The sequence below is a fragment of the Dendrobates tinctorius genome, unplaced genomic scaffold, assembly GCF_039654945.1.
Source record: "Dendrobates tinctorius isolate UK_male_01 unplaced genomic scaffold, ASM3965494v1 ptg000098l, whole genome shotgun sequence".
In the NCBI taxonomy this organism is placed as follows: domain Eukaryota; kingdom Metazoa; phylum Chordata; class Amphibia; order Anura; family Dendrobatidae; genus Dendrobates; species Dendrobates tinctorius.
The window spans coordinates 23566471-23587755 of NW_027361766.1; the positions used below are offsets into that span (position 1 = coordinate 23566471).

Below are 21285 nucleotides of genomic sequence, written 5' to 3' on the forward strand. Positions count from 1 at the left end.
TCCTCCTGGACTGATGTAGCAGAGCTGGAGGAGTGCTTAAAGGGGTATGCTCTATCGATCCTCCCTATGGCAGGGGGATGGAGAGCTATGGGGCTGATCAGGGCATTGGGAAGCGCTGTTCCAGTCTTCTCCATTGCACTCCATGCGCTTGCCCTCGTATCCATAGAGTACCGGGACCGTAAGGATCATCGCCTGATGAATCAGCCCCAATCGTCACATTAAAGTGTACGGGGAGGTATACTCCGCGTGCTTGCCTGTTGTTGGTTCGAGGGGAGAGCGGGCCGTAGAAAGGAACCGTCGTCCCCTTCACTCCGTTAATTAAAAAATAAAAATTTACAGAAAATTCAAAAATAAAATAAAAATGGTGGGGTCTAAAGCCAGACCAAAGTGCCTCCTATAGACACTAAGCAAGAACTGGAGAAATCTCAACCAGCAAGAGGGTGTATACTGCAGGGGAGTTAACTTTTTTTTTGGTTTACTTAGTGTCCTCCTAGTGGCAACAGCATAACACCCACTGTCTGTGTCCCCCAATGAGGCGTAGGATAAAAGACAACAGCTTAAAGCCTTCTAGAAACAGCTTTTTACAGTCTTCTGAATAATAAACAGAGCCAAAATTGGTGTGATACCAACTGCATGTTCATGATTTATTTTCATATTATAACCAGCTTTTTTACAATAAGGAGAAAATTGAGACGCATAACAGATCACTTTCAACTTTTATAAGATGGCTTCCAACAATTAAAAATACAAATTGCTTATATTATGTATTCTGACAAATTTTAAATACACATCTTTTGTCAGTACCTTCAAAATAGTCAATTCATAAAAGGTTAATCATGACTAAGATACCTGGATGATCAGGAAGGTCAAACTACAAGAACCTCAGCAGTATATTTGGGCAACACTGCACGCAGTTACTTCTGTTAAAGAGGTTGTCCACTACTGGACAACCCCAGTTTAATCAAATCAGGATCCCAAACAAAAAACCTGGAAACTCAACTCCTGCAGTTTTGACATTTAACTAAATATCAGTCTCTGTTCCCACAGAATTATTTAGACATGTGATGCATCATGTACCAGCTGCAGCCTTTGTTACACGTAAGGGGATATCCACTGAGTAAATATTGATGAGCAGCAGCTGCTCATTGGCTGCACCCGAAACAGCAACGTTACATCACTCTCTAGGAACAACTGCACCAACATAACTGGATTGGTGCTGCTGAAGAACGGGAATATTTATTTGTATTTCATATGGGGTCCGGAACGGATTTAACTGTGAATGTTTACTAGTGGACAACTCGTAAAACAGAACATTTGCAGGAGTTTAGTTTCTCCATGAAGGCTTAAATTGTCTGACAAAATAAAATAGCAAAAAGGAACACCCATGCCATTTTATAAAATGGTAGGATGGGAAGTTTCCCATTAGTTAACAGGAGAGAGAGAAATATCCATATACAAATGAAACTACTGAACAGCAGAGAATTTTAATTTCCAGATTACCATTCAGGTCACTAAGAATCTAATGAATGTAAAAAAGAAAACAAAATGACAGACAAAGGGAAAATATATATCAGCAATGCAAACTTATTAAAAATGTGCATGGCTTTTTCAAACAGGTGATGGGAGCAACCAACTATTAACCCCAAAAATGGCAAAAAGTATCACCTTTCGCTGGATAAAATAGAAAAGCGCATATGTAACTCTTAAAACAGAAATTAAAGACAGAATTGGAGGTGAAAAAAGTCAAGCAGTAGCCTAAATTATGTTCTAAACCAAGTCTGTCTGCTTTATTGTTTTTTTTTTTTTTTTTATAACTTTTGTTTTGTTTTTTTAATAAAATCTCCCCAAACAATCACCCTCACACCCTTACCCCCCAACCCAACAATTTAGTCTTCTGTACTCTGCGCTTCTTCATCAGATGCCTCTTCACCAGACTTCTCCTGCTGAGGGCTGGCAGGTTTCTTCTCTGGGGGTGGTGTCTCTGGTTCATCATCTTCCTCTTCCTCCTCAGCTTTAGGTGAAGGAGATTTTTCCTTTGATGCCTTTGCCGCAGCTGCAGGGCGGCTCTTTCCTTTGGCCTTTGCTGGACTGGGTGTTACTAAAAGATATATTAGTGAAAAATAAATGCTCTGCAGAAGTTGCTCTAGAAAGGGACAGTAATGGACAGTTAAGTGTGCTTTTTTTTAGTTAGAATGTGGGGCATTTATGAGCTACTTTTAAAAAGGCACTGAACCACATTGTAAGAAGTTTGGCATAACATTTTGGCCCTACACTGGAAAAACTGAGGGAGGACCCAACATTTATAAACATGCCCTCAAAAGACTTGATCTCTAACTCATTAGTGACCAGGCCAAAGTTTTTCAAATTTAACATGGCAATAACTCTGGAATGTTTCAACACATCCGCGATTAAATTTTTAGAGACATACTTTATGTTAGTCGTAAATTTAGGTCAAATGATACTTTTATGAATAAAAGTAACAAAAAATTAGCAATTTTAAAAAACACATTCAAAAGTGATACAGCAGCCTCAGCATATTTAGAACTGCTTTCGGGTAGTTTATGAAACCTTCAGGTGCTTTTCAGGAATTGACGCAAAGTAGAATGAGACATTTTTATTTTTAATGAATAAAATGTTGCCAACATCTGAACAGGCCACAATAACTGGCAGACTCTAAAGCTATTAGTCTTGGATTGCCATGGCAGCCATCAGGACCACACAATCAAGATCTCAGGACACCACTGGGATAAAACAGGGAGCTCCCACGCTTTGGTAACAATCATGTGCAGTTATTACTATTGACAACAGCATCTAAGTGGTTAAATGGACATAGAATGGTAGAGTTGGAAGGGACCTCCTGGGTCATCTGGACCAAGGTACAACTGCCAGGTGCAGAGTTTTCACCCAGTGAAGGGAAGCAGTCACATGAAAACACTATTAAGCCACAGATATGGAGTTATTCTGGAGGCTAAAAGCGTTCTGAACTTGATCAATGCCTGCGCTTAGACCCCCAACTGCTGGGCGGTCATTAACTTTGCTTCCGGCAGCATTCAGGTTTCAGTCACGGGGCAGCGTCGGCCAAGTCAGTCATCGCTTTGTGTACTGCGCATGGCAGCTGTAACTGCGCCGACTCAGCATTTGAGTTGGCTGTCAGTCATTGCCAGAGCATACACAGAACTAGAACTGTGACTTATACACGGGACTGAACATTGCTAGGAAGTATAAAGTTAATTTCTGCCCGAGGTTCAAAACGCCTTTAACCTACAGATTAACCCCCTGTATGCAGATTAAATGGCATTTTCACGTGACAGCTTGGTAGGCATTTGACTAATCTGTGTGAACGCATTGTGAAAGTTAGATTAACTGCAGTTTTAATTTGTAATTTCATAAATCAATAGTACCCATGAAATAAGCAACTTTGTAATATATCTCAGATTTGCTTCTGAGTTAAAACGGATTATTCTCAAATTCAGTAAAGACAGACTTTCCCATTACAGAGATAGCATTTGCAGATACAATTCTATGTAGACGGGAGGTGCTGGAGGCAGAGCTCGTCCCTCCAAACTACATAAAGCATCAGCAGCTGTTATCTTAATAACGGGAAAGTCTGTCTTCATTAACTGCAGATTTTACCTCAGAATTGAGAATTTTGATAATGACAATTCAGAGGTTTGCTTCATTCTCTACCTCAGTTCAACGTTGCTCATTGTCTCTTGTACTAGTAAACTATGAATTAAAATGAGGGCTACTCTAAAGGGTACTTCACACATAGCGAGACCGTTAGCGAGATCGCTGAAACGTCACAGGTTTTGATCACTGGTGTCTTGCTGGCCAGCATGCATCACTGTGTTTGACACCGACAAGCGAACTCGTTGGCGACGCAGAACTCAGGGACACAGGCGTGAGTGGTCAGAATAGCTGCTGTGTGACAAGGTCCCAACGACCTCCGAGGTCGTTATATGGATCGCCGGATCGTTGCTGCGTCGTTGAGTAGATCTGCCTGTTTGACAGCTTAATAGCGACGTACCAGCAATCCTTACCAGGTCGTATGGTTGTCGGGATCGCTGGATTGTCGCTATGTGTAATGGGACTCTAAGCTTCACACCATATCCAGCAGTAGAAACAATTCACTGCATATAGCTAAAGGATATCTGTTAGCAGGATTTCAAAAACAACTATTTACAAGGAGCTTTCAAAGCAAAGTCCAGCAATACGTTTACATCACTAACACCCTCCTGAGAAATCAGTATTTGAATATGCAAATGACTATGGAAAAATCTTAACCCTCTCAGTCTAGCTCTACCACCAACTCAGCACCATATTCTACTGCTTGACTGACAGCTCCATTGCATCAACTCACATAGCATGGCAGCCCTGGGCAAGGAAAAGAGCTGGAGTCACAGGCTTCAGATTCACTACTGCAATTTGCATATCAATTCAATCGCCTATTTCTCAGGACTGGCCATGTAACATTATCACTAGACTTGTTTTTGGAAGAGATATATGCAAATATAAATAATTTGGGGTGTAAAGTCCTACTGACAGATTTCTTTATATTGTAATCAACTTTAAACAAAAACCTAACATTTATCTTGGGTATCCATTAACATGTTACAAATGCAGGAAAGTCTGCTGTGCCTACTGGAGAACTCAAATTTTACTTCAGGGGACAGGAATGTTCTACTGGGCAAAATTTTGTTCTGACTAAGGAATAATGCGTGGGGAAAACATCAATGACATCAAGATGAGACTAGAATGCACCAGTTTGCTTTTTTTGTACATCATCTGCTGTTTAACCAAGCTGCTTGGAGTCGACCACCTATATTTTTATGGTGCGTCCTGGGGTTGAGATTAGGCCAACAGTAATTTCTTACCTGTAGCCTTTAGCCTAGGCTTCGGTACCTTCTTCTCCCTCTTTTCAGGCTTAGACTTTTTTACAACTTTTTTCTTCTTCTTTGATCGTCCATAATCACTGTCATCATCATCTTCCACCATGAAGTCTTCATCACTGCCAGAATCCTCTGAAGATGAAATTAAGTAGTTGTAAAGATTGTATTCCATATTAAGTGTTCTACCAAGTTTGAACACTATCCTTTAATGGGTAACCACCCAAAAAAAAAAAAAAAAAAAGTTTAAAATCACTGGGACTTTCACTGATCTTAATTGGAGTTCTGTAAATAGTTGTTAATTAAAAAAAAAAAACTTGGCCCATATACTAAAATAACAGGATTTTTGGGTTGCTTACTGTAAAATCTGTTTCTCGGAGCCTTCATTGGGGGTCACAGAGACCATGGGTGTATGCTGCTGCCACTAGGAGGCTGACACTATGCACAAAAAAAGGTTAGGTCCTCCTCCGCAGTGTACACCCCACCGACCGGCAGGCGAATTCCTCAGTTAGTGAGAAAGCAGTAGGAGAAGTAACAGAATAGATTGAGAACAAACAACTCAACTGTAACCAACAAACAACATAAGAACAGGAGTTGTAGAACATGGGAGGGTGCTGTGTCCCCCAATGAAGGCTCCGAGAAACAGATTTTACGGTAAGCAACCCAAAAATCCTGTTTTCTCGTTCCCCTTATTGGGGGACACAGAGACCATGGGACGTCCCAAAGCAGTCCCTGGGGTGGGAAACAATTTTCCATCAGGCCAGTGGACTCACCACCGCAGCCTGCAGAATCCTTCTACCTAGGCTGGCGTCCGCCGAAGCGTAGGTGTGGACTCTGTAGAATTTCACAAACGTGTGAACCGAAGACCACGTTGCAGCTTTGCAAAGCTGCAGCGCGGAAGCTCTGTGGTGCACCGCCCAGGAGACACCCACCGCCCGGGTAGAGTGCGCTCTGATCCCTGGAGGAGCCACTCGATGCTTGACCCGGTATGCCTCCAAAATTGCCGATCTGATCCAACGAGCAATAGTGGCCTTTGAGGCTGGGTGCCCTTTTCTCGCCCCATCAGGAATGATGAATAGAGAGTCCGACTTTCGCAAGGAAGTCGTCCTAGCTAGATAGACTCTCAATGCCCTGACTAAGTCCAGCTTGTTCAAGGACCTCTCCCGAGGATGAGCTGGACTCGGACAGAAGGATGGCAGAACAATGTCCTCGTTGAGGTGAAACGAGGATACCACCTTCGGAAGAAAAGAGGGCGGAGGCCGCAGAACTACCTTGTCCTGATGAAGCACCAAAAAGGGAGAGCGGCAAGAAAGAGCCGCCAATTCAGACACCCGCCGGATGGAAGTAATGGCCACCAGAAAGGCCACTTTCCAAGAGAGGAAAGAAAGGGGAACGTCCCTGAGCGGTTCAAAAGGAGAACCTTGCAGAACCTCAAGGACCAGGTTAAGGTCCCAAGGATCCACGGGAGCACGGTACGGAGGAACCGTGTGGGCCACCCCCTGAAGAAAGGTTTTGACCTGGGCCGGGAGGCCAGCGTCCTCTGAAATAAAATGGACAGAGCCGAAACTTGACCCTTCAAAGAACTGAGGGCAAGCCCCGCATCCAGCCCTGCCTGAAGGAACGCCAGAACAGAAGGGAGTGAAAAAATCATGGGCGCGAAGTCATTGGTTTCACACCAGGAGAAATAGGCTTTCCAAGTACGATAATAGTTCTTGGAAGAAGAATGCTTTCTGTTACGGATCATGGTATGAATTACTCGATCGGAGAATCCTGCTAGTTTCAAAACCTCGGTCTCAGCCACGCCGTTAAATTGAGCGACCGAGAATTGGGGTGGCAAATCGGGCCTTGAGACAGCAGATCTGCCCTGTCGGGAAGCTGCCAGGGGGCGTCCGCGAGAAGGTTGACAATGTCCGCGAACCAAGACCTTCTGGGCCAATTTGGGGCAATGAGGATGACTGGGATCCCTTCTGCTTTGCCACCGCCAGAGGATCCCGGGACCTGGAGACAAACTGAGGGACTTTTCTGTTGAGGAGAGACGCCAGCAGGTCTACGTCCGGGGTTCCCCACCGACGGCAGAGCAGGTGAAACACCTCCGGATGTAGGGACCATTCTCCCGCTGCGAGACCCTCGCGGCTGAGAAAATCGGCGGCCCAGTTGTCCACGCCGGGAATATGAACCGCGGAAATCGTAGGAACAGATATCTCTGCCCATTGAAGAATTCTGGACACTTCCGCCAGGGCCGAGACACTCAGTGTCCCTCCCTGGCGGTTGATATATGCCACCGCTGTGGCATTGTCTGTCTGAATCCTGATCGGCAGACCCTTGAGGCGCCTTTCCCAGTGGACGAGAGCCAGATGAATCGCTCGTATCTCAAAGGACATTTATTGGCAGAGCTGATTCCTGAGCCGACCATCGACCATGAACAGTGTGATTGCGGAACACTGCCCCCCCCAGCCGAGGAGGCTGGCGTCCGTCGTGACAATCTGCCAGTGGACGGGAAGAAAGGATCGACCCAAGAGAATGAGGGGAGACGTCAACCACCAGTTGAGAGACTGCTTGATCCGGCATGAAAGACGAACAGGACGATCCAGAGATAGAGCCGACCTGTTCCACCTGAACAGAATGGCCTGCTGAAGGGGTCTGGCGTGAAATTGGGCAAAGGGAACTGCCTCTATCGCCGCCACCATCTTCCCCAGGACCCTCATGGCTGTCCGGAGGGACGGAGATCGCGCGAACTGCAATGATCGCACACCCTGCTGCAGGGAAAGAATCTGCTCTTGTGGGAGAAAGACCCTTGACCGACGAGTGTCGAACAGAAGGCCCAGAAACACAAGGCGCTGAGTCGGGACCAGACAGGATTTTTTCCTGTTGACGATCCACCCAAGACTGGACGGGGTGGCTAGAACGATCGTCAAACTTAGGTGGGCCTGTTGAAAGGAGGGAGCTTTGATCAGAATGTCGTCGAGGTACGGAAAAAGAACGAGATCTCTGATCCTCAACAGGGCCATCAACACAGCCATAATCTTCATGAAGACTCTGGGAGCGGTGGCGAGCCCGAAAGGCAGCGCAACAAACTGGTAATGTTCGTGGCGAACCGCAAACCGCAGGAACTTCTGATGTCCGGGAAATATGGGCACATGTAGATAGGCATCCTGAATGTCTATCGAACACAGGAATTCCTGCTCCTCCATTGAAGCGATGACCGAGCGAGCCGACTCCATCCTGAAATGTCGAAGGCGGACTCTCTTGTTGAGTAGCTTGAGATCTAAGATGGGTCGGACTGCCCCGTTCTTTTTCGGCACCACAAACAGGTTCGAATAAAACCCTGTGAATCGTTCGGATTCGGGAACAGGCACAATTACCCCGGAACTAAGAAGAGAGGCGATGGCCGAAACAAATCCCGGGATTAAGGCCGGATCTCTTGGCGGATGGGATTGGAAGAAACGATCCCGTGGCAGAGAAAGGAACTCGATCTTGTATCCTGTCGACACAACGTCCCTGACCCAAGCGTCCTCCACTGAGGCGAGCCAGACGTCGCTGAAGAAAAGGAGTCGACCTCCCAACTGAAAAGGACCCCTTGGAGACCGACGATAGTCATGCAGAAGTAGACAGTCCAGATCTAGATCTGGATGATCGGCCCTGGGAAGAGTGCGACCGCCATGACGGAGTGGGTCTGAAAGAAACCTTCTTCCTTTCCTGGCGAGCTTGTGGTCTTTGCTGGTTGGAAGGGTTTTCCGCGCATTGAAACGGCGGAAAGTCCGAAAGGGACGAAACTGACGCCTTGGAGGAGGTCTGCGAGGCTTGGATTGAGGGAGAAGAGAACTCGTCCCCCCGGTAGCGTCCTTAATAATCTGGTCCAATTGGGACCCAAAGAGGCGCACTCCCTGAAAAGGCATATTAGTCAGAGACTTTTTAGAGGACAAGTCCGCCTGCCAGGCCTTGAGCCAAATTGTACGTCGGATCGCCACGACGTTGCTTGACGCCTGAACCGCGCAGGAGGCGGCATCCAGGGAAGCAGAAAGCAGATAATCCCCCGCATGGGAAATCTGATTGGCGAGATCGGCCAGGTGCTCGGGTTGAGCTTTATCCAGGATGCCCTGACGAAGATCCTCTGCCCAAGTAGCTACGGCCTTTGCTGCCCAAGATGAAGCAAAGACTGGACATACCGCCGCTGATGCCGCTTCAAAGGCAGACTTTGCTAGAGATTCTATGATCCTGTCGTTAGAATCTTTCAGAGACGCCACACCCGACAACAGGAGAACCGTGTTGGTAGAAAGTCTGGACACGGGAGGGTCCACTGAGGGAGAAGCGGACCAGTTATCCAAGAGCTCTTTAGCAAACGGATAGAGCACGCCGAGACGCTTTCCTCTTTGAAAGCGTCTGGTCGGATCATCCCTCTCCTTGGTAAAAATCTTTCCAAACTCTGAATGGAAGGGAAACACCCTGGATGGTGTTTCCGCCCGTCTGAACGAAACCTCCTGATCTGAGAATTTCGCAGGGGCGTCAGTGATGTCGAAGGTATGGTGAATCGCGGCAATGAGGTTCTGCACCGTAACCGTCATGCTCGCATACTGGTCCGAATCCAGCTCTAAAACCCCTTCAGATTCCGAAAGCGCTTCGCCTGACTCGGGAGACGAGGCCCGAGAGGGAGACTGCTGGGGACCGTGGGGTGAGGTAGGACGAGGAGAGGACTCCGCCTGGAGATCCTACCTGGGCCTCTTGCAACTGACGCTGGCTGGCTCAGATGGGACGTCCTGAGACGTGCTGGGTCCCGCCGAAGCTCCCAAGGGCAACTTATCCAGAACGGCTACTAGGGACTGAGACACCTTGGTGAGGTCTGCCACCGACTGTGATAGAGAGAAGGCCCAGCCCGGCATGGGGGGCTCACTCACCACTGGAGCTATGGATGGCTCCTGAGCGGCATCGGGCTGAATTGGATTGCTACAGTCCAGGCAGAGGGGAGTGGACTGACCTGAGGGAAGTTTGCGATTGCAGGACGAGCAGGCAAAGAACTTCACTAGCGTGCTAGGGGGAGCCGCAGAGCGGGTACGATCAGACTTTGCGTTAGACATAGTGAAAAATGAGGCAGTGCCGGCCGGTTGGGGGACAGAAGGCAGAGAAGGGTGTCAGTCTGCAAATACAGAGCTACTCACGGTCCGGTGTCCCCAGAAGGTGACGCTGTCTGATCTGTCTGCAGGATGCGCCAGGCCAAACCGGATGAAACAGAACCAAGTGGACGACATTCGGCAGGGAATGAGGTCCGGCTGGCAGGCTGAAAAGATCGCGACCCCCGGAGGAAAGAGCACGCTCCCAGAGAAGGAAGAAGGGCGGAGCTCGCCGCAGAGATCCCCTCAGCACCGCCCGCCGACCAATGGCAGACAGGTGCAAGGAAAGGGGGCTGGGAGGGCCTAAGACGGGCAGGAGAAAAGCCCGCTTAGAAGAAAGGGGCAGGGGGCGTGGCCGCGACGCAGAGGGAGGCCCGAAAGAAGCCGGGGCCTAAATTAATAGCGCCGGCCGCCTGTCAGCAGGGGGTCGGCGCGGAAGCGCGCCGCAACACCGGCCCACGTCCCTGCCCAGAGCTACCCGACTCCTGCGCCACCCCTGCCGAGATGGAAAAAAGGGAGGGGGAGAAGCGCAGAACGAGGCCCGTGAAAACCCGGGGCCTGCATGGATGCGGAGACCGTGGGGGATGCGGGGTGCGCATGGACCCTAACGTGGTCCCCCTGGCGACTGCTCCAAGAGAAAATGCCGAGGGACCGCCTAGACTGAGGGGGCCTTACAATAAAGGTACCTGAAAATCCCACGCGGCCTGTCTCTATGAAATCCGCACCTCATCCAAACTTCAGGCTCTGGTAGGCGAGAGGGTGGGAGGCGGGGGGGCAAGGACCGTCAGTGCGGCTGGCACCTACTTGTGCGAGGCTCCTGGTCCTGCTCCGGAGACCTATGAGGATACGGGGTGGCAGTACACGCCATACTCATATAGTCTCTTTGTGGGAGTACGGATGTGACTGTTCACTCCGTATCCCTCCGGAACCTGTAAAGAAACGACGCACACTGAGGTAGATATGGGTCTAATAAAAGACCCGTGTCCACCTCCTACTGACACTAAGCTAAACTGGGGAATTCGCCTGCCGGTCGGTGGGGTGTACACTGCGGAGGAGCTAACCTTTTTTTGTGCATAGTGTCAGCAGCATACACCCATGGTCTGTGTCCCCCAATAAGGCGAACGAGAAATATCTATTTACACAAAAAATGTGAAGGAAATTTCAAGAGATATATCACCATGTTTTTACATCTTTATCTCTTGCACTATGTTCCTTTCAGAATCTAAGGGTACCGTTACACCTAGCGATGCACCAGCGATCCCGACCAGCGATATGACGCGGTCAGGATCGCTGGTGCATCGCTAGGTGGTCGCTAGTGAGCTGCCTAACAGGCAGATCTCACTAGCGACATCGCTGGGGACGGGGATCGCTACTTACCTGCGTCCTCCCGCCCGGCTCCACGCGTCGCTCGTCAGCGCCGCAGGAAGTGACCGACGAGGAATGGTCCAGGAGCTTCTCGCGCGATCAGCGATAACCAGCGGGGGGGAGCCGGTCGGAGGTAAGTATCACATTCAGCGATATCGCTAGCAATATCGCTGCAACGTCACAAAATCGGTGACTTTACAGCGATATTGCTAGCGATATCGCAGTGTGTAACGGGGGCTTAAGACCCTCTTTCCAGCTGTGTGTCACTGACTGGACTGCTTGTTTTAGATCATTGGTGCACAACTTTTTTGGTCTGATGGACACATTGTCAGATCTATCCAGTTCTAAGGACTACAATATTACCACAGTATAAACTTCTGAGCCTTTTACTGCATAATAAAATTATGTGCCTGAATATGTAATAGGCAGGAACCCTAAAAATGAACTAGCACGTAACAGGAATGTGCATTTAGCATTCTCCATATATGCCAGATGCTGAAATAGCCAGGAGTTTCCATTTTCCCATAGGTTATAGTGAATAAAAGAGCAGTCTGCATGGCCACTTCTGCAGCACAGAAACAAGGAGATGTGGTAAAGTAGTCGGGACCATTTTGCATAAATATGGCCATCCCAGAAATGAACACAAAAACATCATTCATAAATACCCATTTTAAGGTAATACACACCACTGGTCTTCATAAATACATGTGACTAGATACTATCATGTCTGCGAGCAGAAGATTGAGGGCCTCAGACATCATGAGCCACCGACTGTGCACCTCTGCTGTAGATTTTCTAAAACCACCACTAGAAGACTAGTAGGGCCTGGTAACTTAATATATACACCCCCGTAAGGCATCTTTCTACCTATTCACAGTGTACATTGAAAGCGGTCATAGGTGTGAAGGGGTTATACAGGGCTCTGCAGAGAGCAGATATGCAGCAGATCAAGAGATTTTTATCAAACCTGCAGCAAGCAGCCCAGTAAGGGACACACCATTGGAACTAGGGTCTATATGCTTACATTGTGCAGCTCTCAGATGAGGTAGCAAAAACCTGGTGACCCTTTAAAATGTAATGCAATCCATTACCTGCCTGGATAGCTCAGCATCATTTCTTTATGTACGTAGCCCAGTTTAAAACTAACAAAAACTAACAGATGTTATTGGGTGTTGAGAACAGTTCTAGTTTTTAAAAGAACTAGTCCACACTAAGCAAAAGTTTAGTTTTTCTTTGTAAAACTCACTTTCCAAAAACTGCGCTTCATCTTCATCTTCCGGTTCCTCCTCCTCACTACCAGCATCTCCCATGATCATCTCCCTTTGCTTAGAGACTGCCTTAGATGCAGCTTGTCTTTGTTGACGCACATTTTTACGCTGTTGCTTTTCATCATCACTATCACCTGAAAACAAATAGCAAGAATGAAAACAGTGAGAAGGAAGAATTTTTCATCCCAGTAGAAATAGAAAATTAGTCTCATGAGGGTTTATGCAAGTCAAAGTTACACCTCAGTGAGTGCCATCGAGAGACAGGGCAGGAATGTACTGCATGCCCTAATGACCAGTCTAAAAGTTTAATCCATCCAACAATTTTTACTTTTTTCCATAAAATGACGATTGCTGAATGCTATAAACATGTCCCTCACAGTAGAGTTGCCTAATCAATCTGACAGCAGCATTTAACTTGCGCAAACCAGATGCGCGTCTTGACCACGGGTCGCCGATGGGTTGGCCTGACAACCTGGGGCCTAAAGGAGACCCCATGATTGTTATTGTCAAACTGCTATGAACGCCGCTCTGTCGCTGGCGCTCATAGCAGATGAGCATTTTAGCTACACGTAGCAGGGCTGAAGGTCTGCTATGTGCAACACAAACAAGCAAATCAGATGAAATATATATAAAAAAATTTTCTATTTTTTTTTTCAAATTACCCCCCTTTTGCCCCAAACTAAAATAAAATGTGGAATTGCACTGTCACAGCACTTGGAATTTTTTTCCCGTTTTCCAGTACATAATATGGTAAACGCAATGGTGTCTGTCAAAAGTACAACTCTTCCAAAACACAAGGCCATATTGATGAAAAAATGACAACGTTATGGCTCTGGGAAGAAAGGGAGCAAAAACAAATGGAAACGCAAAAACGACAATACTCCTGGTCCTGATGGGGTTAAAGGTACCGACAGCAGGATATAGGCACCTAGAAGGAACCTAGAAGGATGTTTTTTATTATTTATTAAGAAAATTACCTTTACTTGATCGCTTCCTTCCTTTGGAAGCACGTCTCTTTTCAGGTGTTGCTTTTTTGCCTTTTTTACTCTTTTTAGGACTCTCATAATCACTATCTGCTTTTCCATCCCCTGCCGCCAAGTCATCATCACTGCCAAAGTCTTCCTCTGGAACAAAAATATATCAGGTAAGTAGGGCTGTGAAGTCAGAAGGAAGCCAAACCTTCAACGCCGACGCACTGCCTCACTACATAAAGAGCAGTACAGATTCATCTCAACTAAAAGCCTAGAACCTTATATCAGGAATAGAACAGACATTAATAAAACATTTCATAACTTTCCAAAATTCTTATGAAATCATTTATGGCACATCCTGCTACTGTAATATCTGTAATACTGTAATATAATCCAATTATATATCTTAGGAGTCTGTCCATTTTAAACCAACTCCACCAAAATTGAGAGACTCGACAGCACTACAAGCAAGTATGCAGGACGATTCCACAGGTCCAGTGAATGCTACTAATTTGGGCCAATTTACCAAGTCACGAGCCCCACATATCTGCCATTAAAGTTGGATGATATCAAGGGGGGGGGGGGGGGGGTAAATCCACAATCCCAGCGATTCTCATGGTCCCTATAAAAACCCTTTTTTTCTGCAGCAAAACCTACCAGGAAGGTAGGTGTGTTGAAAACACAGGCTTTGATGCGTTTTTTTCATGTGTTTTTGTGTCACGGCCTCATCCCTATCCTTGTATGCATAGGCCCATCCCTATCAGTGTATGCATGACCCCATTGTTATCCTGGTATGATTGGCACCCCATGAAAAAAAAAAAAAAAAACCCATTACACTTCCCTTCCTGCGCTCCCTCGCAGCGTCTTGCTCCAGTGCCAGCAGCTGCTTTGCTTTGTGCTTGTAAGCAGCGAATGGCAGGGACGTCATGCGCTGCTCACAAGCATAGCACAGCTGCCGATACACTCACCGCTCCCCATGCCAGAACTATATGTGTAGAGGGCATTGAGTATTAAGTAGTGCGCACAGTGTCAGCCGCCGGGCGATCACGTGTACTGCTACTTAAGAGAAATGAATATTCACCTCTCAAGAAGGGGCACACTTGACCATACGGCAGCTGCACAAAAAATGTGCTGAAAAACTCGGCTTATAAAAGGTACATTTTATCAACTTAAATTGACAAAAATATTGAACATTTGGTGAAGTTTCTTTTATTACAAATAATCAAGCAGCAGAATAGTTAATTCTGTATATCTGCCCCCAACTCGACCTGTAAGTGAAGAAATCATACTCACCTGCGGGCCGTCCGGTCTGAGGAGTGTCGCTCTTCTTGGTCTGGTGCCTCCCATCTTATGATTGCCGCCCTCCTTCAGGGCAGATAAGTACGCCTGCACAGGAGCGCGATGCTGAGCAAACTGTGTGGATGATGGAGGGATGCGTCATCCACACGAACCAAGGAGGAGTGCAGCATTGCAGGAAGATGTGTCACTCTTAGTCCGGTGCCTCCCTCCTCGGACCGGACCACCCCACAGGTGAGTATAATAAAAATTATTTTTCTTCTCCTACAGGTTTGGTTGGGGGCAAATATACAGCATGCTGTGTATCAGCCCAGAAAGGTGGTAGCCATAACTCATATCGGCCTAACTTGGTGAAAGGTTCCCTTTAAGCAATTTTTTTTCCCCCAACAAAATCAGGTTTTTGTTTTTTTTTGTTTTTTTTTTTTAAACATAGACCTATATCCAGTTTTTAAGCGGCAGGGTCAGAAAACGTCAAAAGGTAATTTTAAAAGATGCAACCTTTACAGTATTTAACCCCTTTCTGCCATCGGACGGGATGGTACGTCCAATGGCAGCACCCGTTTTGATGTGAGGTTCGGCGGTGAGCCCACTTCAATGCCGGGACATGTCAGCCGTTTTGAACAGCTGACATGTGCCAGCAATAGCCGCGGGCGGAATCGCGATCCGCCCATGATTATTAACTAGTTAAATGAAGCTGTCAAACTCTGAAAGCGGCATTTAACAAGCACTCCCGGCCACCCAGACAAAAATGCGCTCACCGGTGACCCTCGTCACGTGATTGGGGGTCATCGGTTTGTCTGCATGACAGAGGTCTTCTTGAGACCTCTATGGTTGTTGATGCTGGATTGCTGTGAGCGCCACCCTGTGGGCGGCGCTCATAGCAATGCAGTAATTCTGCTACATAGAGGTGATCTGAGCATTGCCTCTATGTAGCAGAGGCGATCTGAGCATCGCCTCTATGTAGCAGAGGCGATAGAGTTGTTGCAGCTTCTAGCCTCCCATGGAGGCTATTGAAGCATGCCAAAAGGAAGTTTAAAAATATGAAAAAACTTTTTAAAAAGACCCATAAAAGTTCAAATCACCCCCCATTCGCCCCAATCAAAATAAAAAAAACAAAACAAAAAAACACATTTGCTATCGCCCGATCAATAAAAAGGATTACCCTGATCGCTAAATGTCATAGCGAGAAAAAAAAAAAAAAATCAAAGACGCCAGAATTACGTTTTGTTTGGTCGCCGCGACATTGCATTAAAATGCAATAAGGGGCGATAAAAAGTTTGTATCTGCAATAAAATGGTATCATTAAAAAGGTCAGCTCGGCACGCAAAAACTAGGCTCTCATACGGCACCAGATCACGAAAAATGAAGACGCTACGGGTCCCCGAAAATGGCGCAATTTTTTTTTTTTTTAAATCAAACTTTGGATTTTTTTTCACCACTTAATTAAAAAAGAGCCTAGACATGTTTGGTGTCTATGAACTCAATGACCTGGAGAATCATAATGGCAGATCAGTTTTGGCTTTTTACTAGGTTCACTAAATGCTAAACAAAAAATAAGTGTGGTATTGCACTTTTGCAATTTCACCGCACTTAGAATTTTTTTTTCCTGTTTTCTGTTACACAGCATAGTAAAACCAATGGTATCGTTCAAAAAGTACAACTCATCCCGCAAAAAAGCCCTCAAATGGCCATACTGACGGAAAAATAAAAAAAAGTTATAGCTCTGGGAAGAAAGGGAGTGGAAAACAAAAACAGCTCTGGTCACTAAGGGGTTGGCCACTACATGTCCCTTTCATATAAGCTAACTGCTATAAAGAAGCTCTACACTAAATATCTTGCTTTGTGAAATCCTGAAGTGTAGCTGGAGCTCCTCTTCTGGGCATAATCTCTAGCTTCCCGTGAGGTCACATTAGATTCTGCCTCAGCCCAGCTCTGTAAAGAGACAGGTGGGAAGGACTGCACTCAGCAGAGCTCACGGTTTCTGTAAATGATGACAGCTCTACCTTGCACAGCAGGAATATAATAGAGATTATATATATATATATATATATATATATATATTATATTTTATATGTATATAATCTCTATCAGAACGGAAAGTATTCAGACCCCTTTAAAGTTTTCACTCTGTTTCATTGCAGCCATTTAGTAAGTTCAGAAAATCTTTGTTTTTTCTCATTAATGTACATTCTGCACCCCATCTTGACTGGAGAAAAACAGAAATGTAGAATTTTTTGCAAATTTAATAAAAAAGAAAAACTGAAATATCACATGGTCATAAGTATTCAGACCCTTGGCTCAGTATTGAGTAGAACCCCCTTTAGAGCTAGTACAGCCACAAGTCTTCTTGGGAATGATGCAACAAGTTTTTCACACCTGGATTTGAGGATCCTCTGCCATTCTTCCTTGCAGATCATCTCAAGTTCCATCAGGTTGGATGGTGAACTTTGGTGGACAACCATTTTCAGGTCTCTCCAGAGATGCTCAATTGGGTGTAGGCGAGGGCTCTGGCTGGGCCAGTCAAGAATGGTCACAGATGTTCTGAAGCCACTTCTTTGTTATTTTAGCTGTGTGCTTACGGTCATTGTCTTGCTGGAAGGCGAACCTTCGGTCAAGTCTGAGGTCTAGAGCACTCTGGAAGAGGTTTTCATCCAGGATCTCTCTGTACTTGGCCACATTCATGTTTCATTCAATTGCAACCAATTGTCCTGTACCTGCAGCTGAAAAACACCCCAATAGCATTGTGCTGCCACCACCATGTTTCACTGTTGGGATTGTATTGGGCAGGTTCTGAGCAGTGCCTGGTTTTCGCCACACATACTGCTTAGAATAGATATATGTATGAAATAGGGCACACGACAATGCAAAAATGATTGGAAAAAAAAAAAAAAAAAAAAAAACATGATAGAGGTGCCACATCAGGTAGAAATTAAACAAATGGAATAAAGGGAAAAGAATGATACCTGTAACCATGTGCATTCACAAATTGGAATAAAAATATAATTTATTGGACACAAAACATAAGCAGAGAAAATATAAAAACAATTACAAAATGTTAAACCAGGATAACCCAGACCAAAATACCCCACAATAGACAAGTAAATGAGTGCATAAAGTTATACATCCACAAAATCATATAACAGAGCAAGGAATGAAAATCCAAGGAGAGATATAGATATCTATATATCTCTATATCTACACACATATACACAGTATAATATAATTTGGAGTGCTGCCTATTTTTTTTTTTTCTCTTTTACATATACTACCGTATATATATATATATATATACACATATATATACACACACACACACACTGTATGTATTATATATATATATATATATATATATATATATATATATATATATATATATATATACACACACACACACACACGTGTGTGTGAAAAAAAAAAAAAAATAATAATAATAATAATAATAATAATAATAGGCAGCACTCCAAATTAAATGTGAAAAAAAGTGGATACTTTACTGATCCTCCGGTGGCAACGTTTCAACGGTGACCCGCCTTTACTCGTGTTTGATTATATATAATCTTTATTTTTATATAGCGCTAACATATTCCGCAGCACTTTACAGTATATACAATTAATGAAAAAAATAAAAAAATCACATACCCGTTGGAGCGAATAAAATGATAAAATGTAGAGCCTCAAGGCATGAACTCAATAGAGCAGTCAGCACAAGAGATATATGTGACCTAAGAAAGGCATGTAAACATTCATGCAGCAAGAAATGGCATAAAGATGTTTAACATGGAACATATGTGGGCATAAGAAAAGTATGTGATCCAGCCACAATTGGAGAAAAACTGGTTACAATAAGAAAATGTGGAAAAGAGGGATTTTGGGTTCTTACTGTAAAATCTTTTTCTTGGAGCCTTCATTGGGGGACACAGAATACCATGGGTGTATGCTGCTGCTGCTAGGAGGCTGACACTATGCAAAACAAGAAAATTAGCTCCTCCCCGGCAGTATACACCCACCGACAGGCACCAAGCACCTCAGTTGGTGAAAAAGCAGTAGGAGAAGCAACCAAAAACCATGAACATATGTACCAACCCAACAAGGGACTCGAAGACCCAGCACGGTACAACTTAAACAGGGAGGGTGCTGTGTCCCCCAATGAAAGCTCCAAGAAAGAGATTTTACGGTAAGAACCCAAAATCCCTCTTTCTTTATCGCCTTATTGGGGGACACAGAATACCATGGGACGTTCCAAAGCAGTCCCGAGGGTGGGAACAGCAATAAAAGGAACAACAGAAGGAAGGGCTTAGGTCGGCCGGTGCGCGACCGCCGCTTGCAGAACCTTCCTACCAAGAGCTGCATCAGACGAGGCCTGGGTATGAACCCTGTAGAACCTCGCAAAGGTGTGCAAAGACGACCAGGTCGCGGCCCTGCAAAGTTGTGAGGCCGAAGCCTGGTGCCGCACAGCCCAAGAAGCCCGAACAGCCCGGGTGGAGTGGGCTTTCACTCCCGGAGGGGGCCGTTTCTCCTGAAGTCGATAGGCTTCCAGGATGGTAGACCGAATCCAGCGAGCAATAGTGGATTTGGAGGCCGGAAGACCTTTCCGGCGACCCTCAGAAATGAGAAGCAGGGAATCAGATTGGCGAAAAGAAGCGGTCCTGGCAAGGTAAACACACAAGGCTCTCACTACGTCCAGTTTGTGGAGCGACTTTTCCAGAGGATGAGCAGGCGCAGGACAAAACGAAGGAAGGACGATATCTTTGTTAATGTGAAAGGGAGATACCACTTTTGGAAGGAAGGAAGGAACTGGCCTGAGAACAACCTTATCTTGGTGGAGGATAAGGTACGGAGAACGACAGGATAAGGCCGCCAGCTCAGAAACTCTCCTGATGGAAGTAATGGCGATTAGAAAAGACACCTGCCATGAAAGAAAAGACAGAGGGATATCCTGGATTGGTTCGAACGGCGCCTTCTGGAGGGCGCCAAGAACAAGATTGAGATCCCATGGATCCATCGGAGAATGATGAGGAGGAGCCACATGGGCGACTCCTTGGAGAAAAGTCTTCACTTGCGGTAAGGAAGCTAGATCCTTCTGGAAGAGGATTGCTAGGGCAGACACCTGGCCTTTGAGAGTACTGAGGGATAGGCCCGCATCCAAACCAGATTGGAGGAAACGAAGAATGGATGGAATGGAGAATGACAGTGGAAGAACATCGTTATCATCGCTCCAACGGAAATAGGCCTTCCAGTACCTATGGTAAATGCGGGAGGAAGCTGGCTTCCGAGCCTTGATCATCGTCTGAATGACCCGGCTGGAAAACCCTGAATCCTTCAGAATTGCGGCCTCAACGGCCATGCCGTTATACTCAGAGACTGAGAATTCTGGTGGTAAAGAGGGCCTAGCGAGAGAAGATCTGGACGGTCTGGAAGCCTCCAGGGGACGTCCACGAGCATGTTCACCAACTCCGCGTACCAAGGGCGTCTCGGCCAGTCTGGAGCCACTAGGATGCCCTCTGACTATCTTTTTGACCACTCTTGGAATGAGGGCATGTGGAGGAAACAGGTAAGGCAGCTGGAACTGGGACCACGGAATTACTAGGGCGTCGCAACCGACGGCTAGAGGATCCCTGGACCTGGCTACAAAGTGAGGAACTTTGTTGTTCATCCGAGATGCCATGAGATCGACGTCCGGGGTGCCCCAACGCTGGCATATCTGACTGAAGACTGTGGGATGAAGGGACCATTCGCCTGACGCTAGACCTTGGCGACTCAAGAAGTCGGCTGCCCAATTTTCCACCCCTGGAATGTGAACAGCGGAGATCGCCGGAACGTGACGCTCTGCCCAGCGCAGTATCCTTGCCACTTCTGACATTGCCTGCTGTGAGTACCGCCCTGGTGGTTTTTGTACGCCACAGCCGTGGCGTTGTCTGACTGAATGCGGACTGGTTTGCCTACGAGGAGATGCTGCCAACGAAGGAGAGCAAGGAGGATTGCCCCGATCTCCTGAAGGTTGATGGGCAGAAGAGTCTCCTAGGCGTTCCAGCGCCCTTGGGCCGTTTTCTGATGGTAAACCGCCCCCCATCCTAGGAGACTGGCATCGGTGGTGATGACCTGCCACCGAGGCGGAAGAAAAGACCTTCCGCGGAGAACGGACGCCGGCAATGCCCACCAAGTCAGCGATTGTCTGACTCTGAGCGGAAGAAGAATGGGGCGGTCCAGAGAAAACGAGGTCTTGTCCCAGACTGACAGGAGGAACAGTTGGAGATGGCGAGAGTGGAATTGTGCGAAGGGCACTGCTTCCATGGAAGCTATCATCTTCCCCAGGACCGAAGGGACTTGATCCTCGAGCGTTGTAGGGACTGGATCCCTTTGGAAAGGGTTGAAAACTTGTCCCTAGGTAGAAACA

The 21285-nt window shown here is 46.4% G+C and overlaps 1 protein-coding gene across 1 annotated transcript in view; it reads right to left on the reverse strand.

Moving 5' to 3' along the window:
* Positions 1-614: 614 nt before the first annotated feature.
* NUCKS1 (nuclear casein kinase and cyclin dependent kinase substrate 1) overlaps positions 615-21285 on the reverse strand; it is a 62248-nt gene continuing 41577 nt past the window's right edge. The window contains exons 5-8 of the mRNA XM_073587229.1: positions 13602-13748; positions 12603-12758; positions 4875-5021; positions 615-2098 (exon numbers count right to left, since the gene is read on the reverse strand). Coding sequence (XP_073443330.1) covers positions 1887-2098; positions 4875-5021; positions 12603-12758; positions 13602-13748 — 662 coding nt within the window. The 3' untranslated portion in view covers positions 615-1886. The remainder of the gene's footprint in view (positions 2099-4874; positions 5022-12602; positions 12759-13601; positions 13749-21285) is intronic.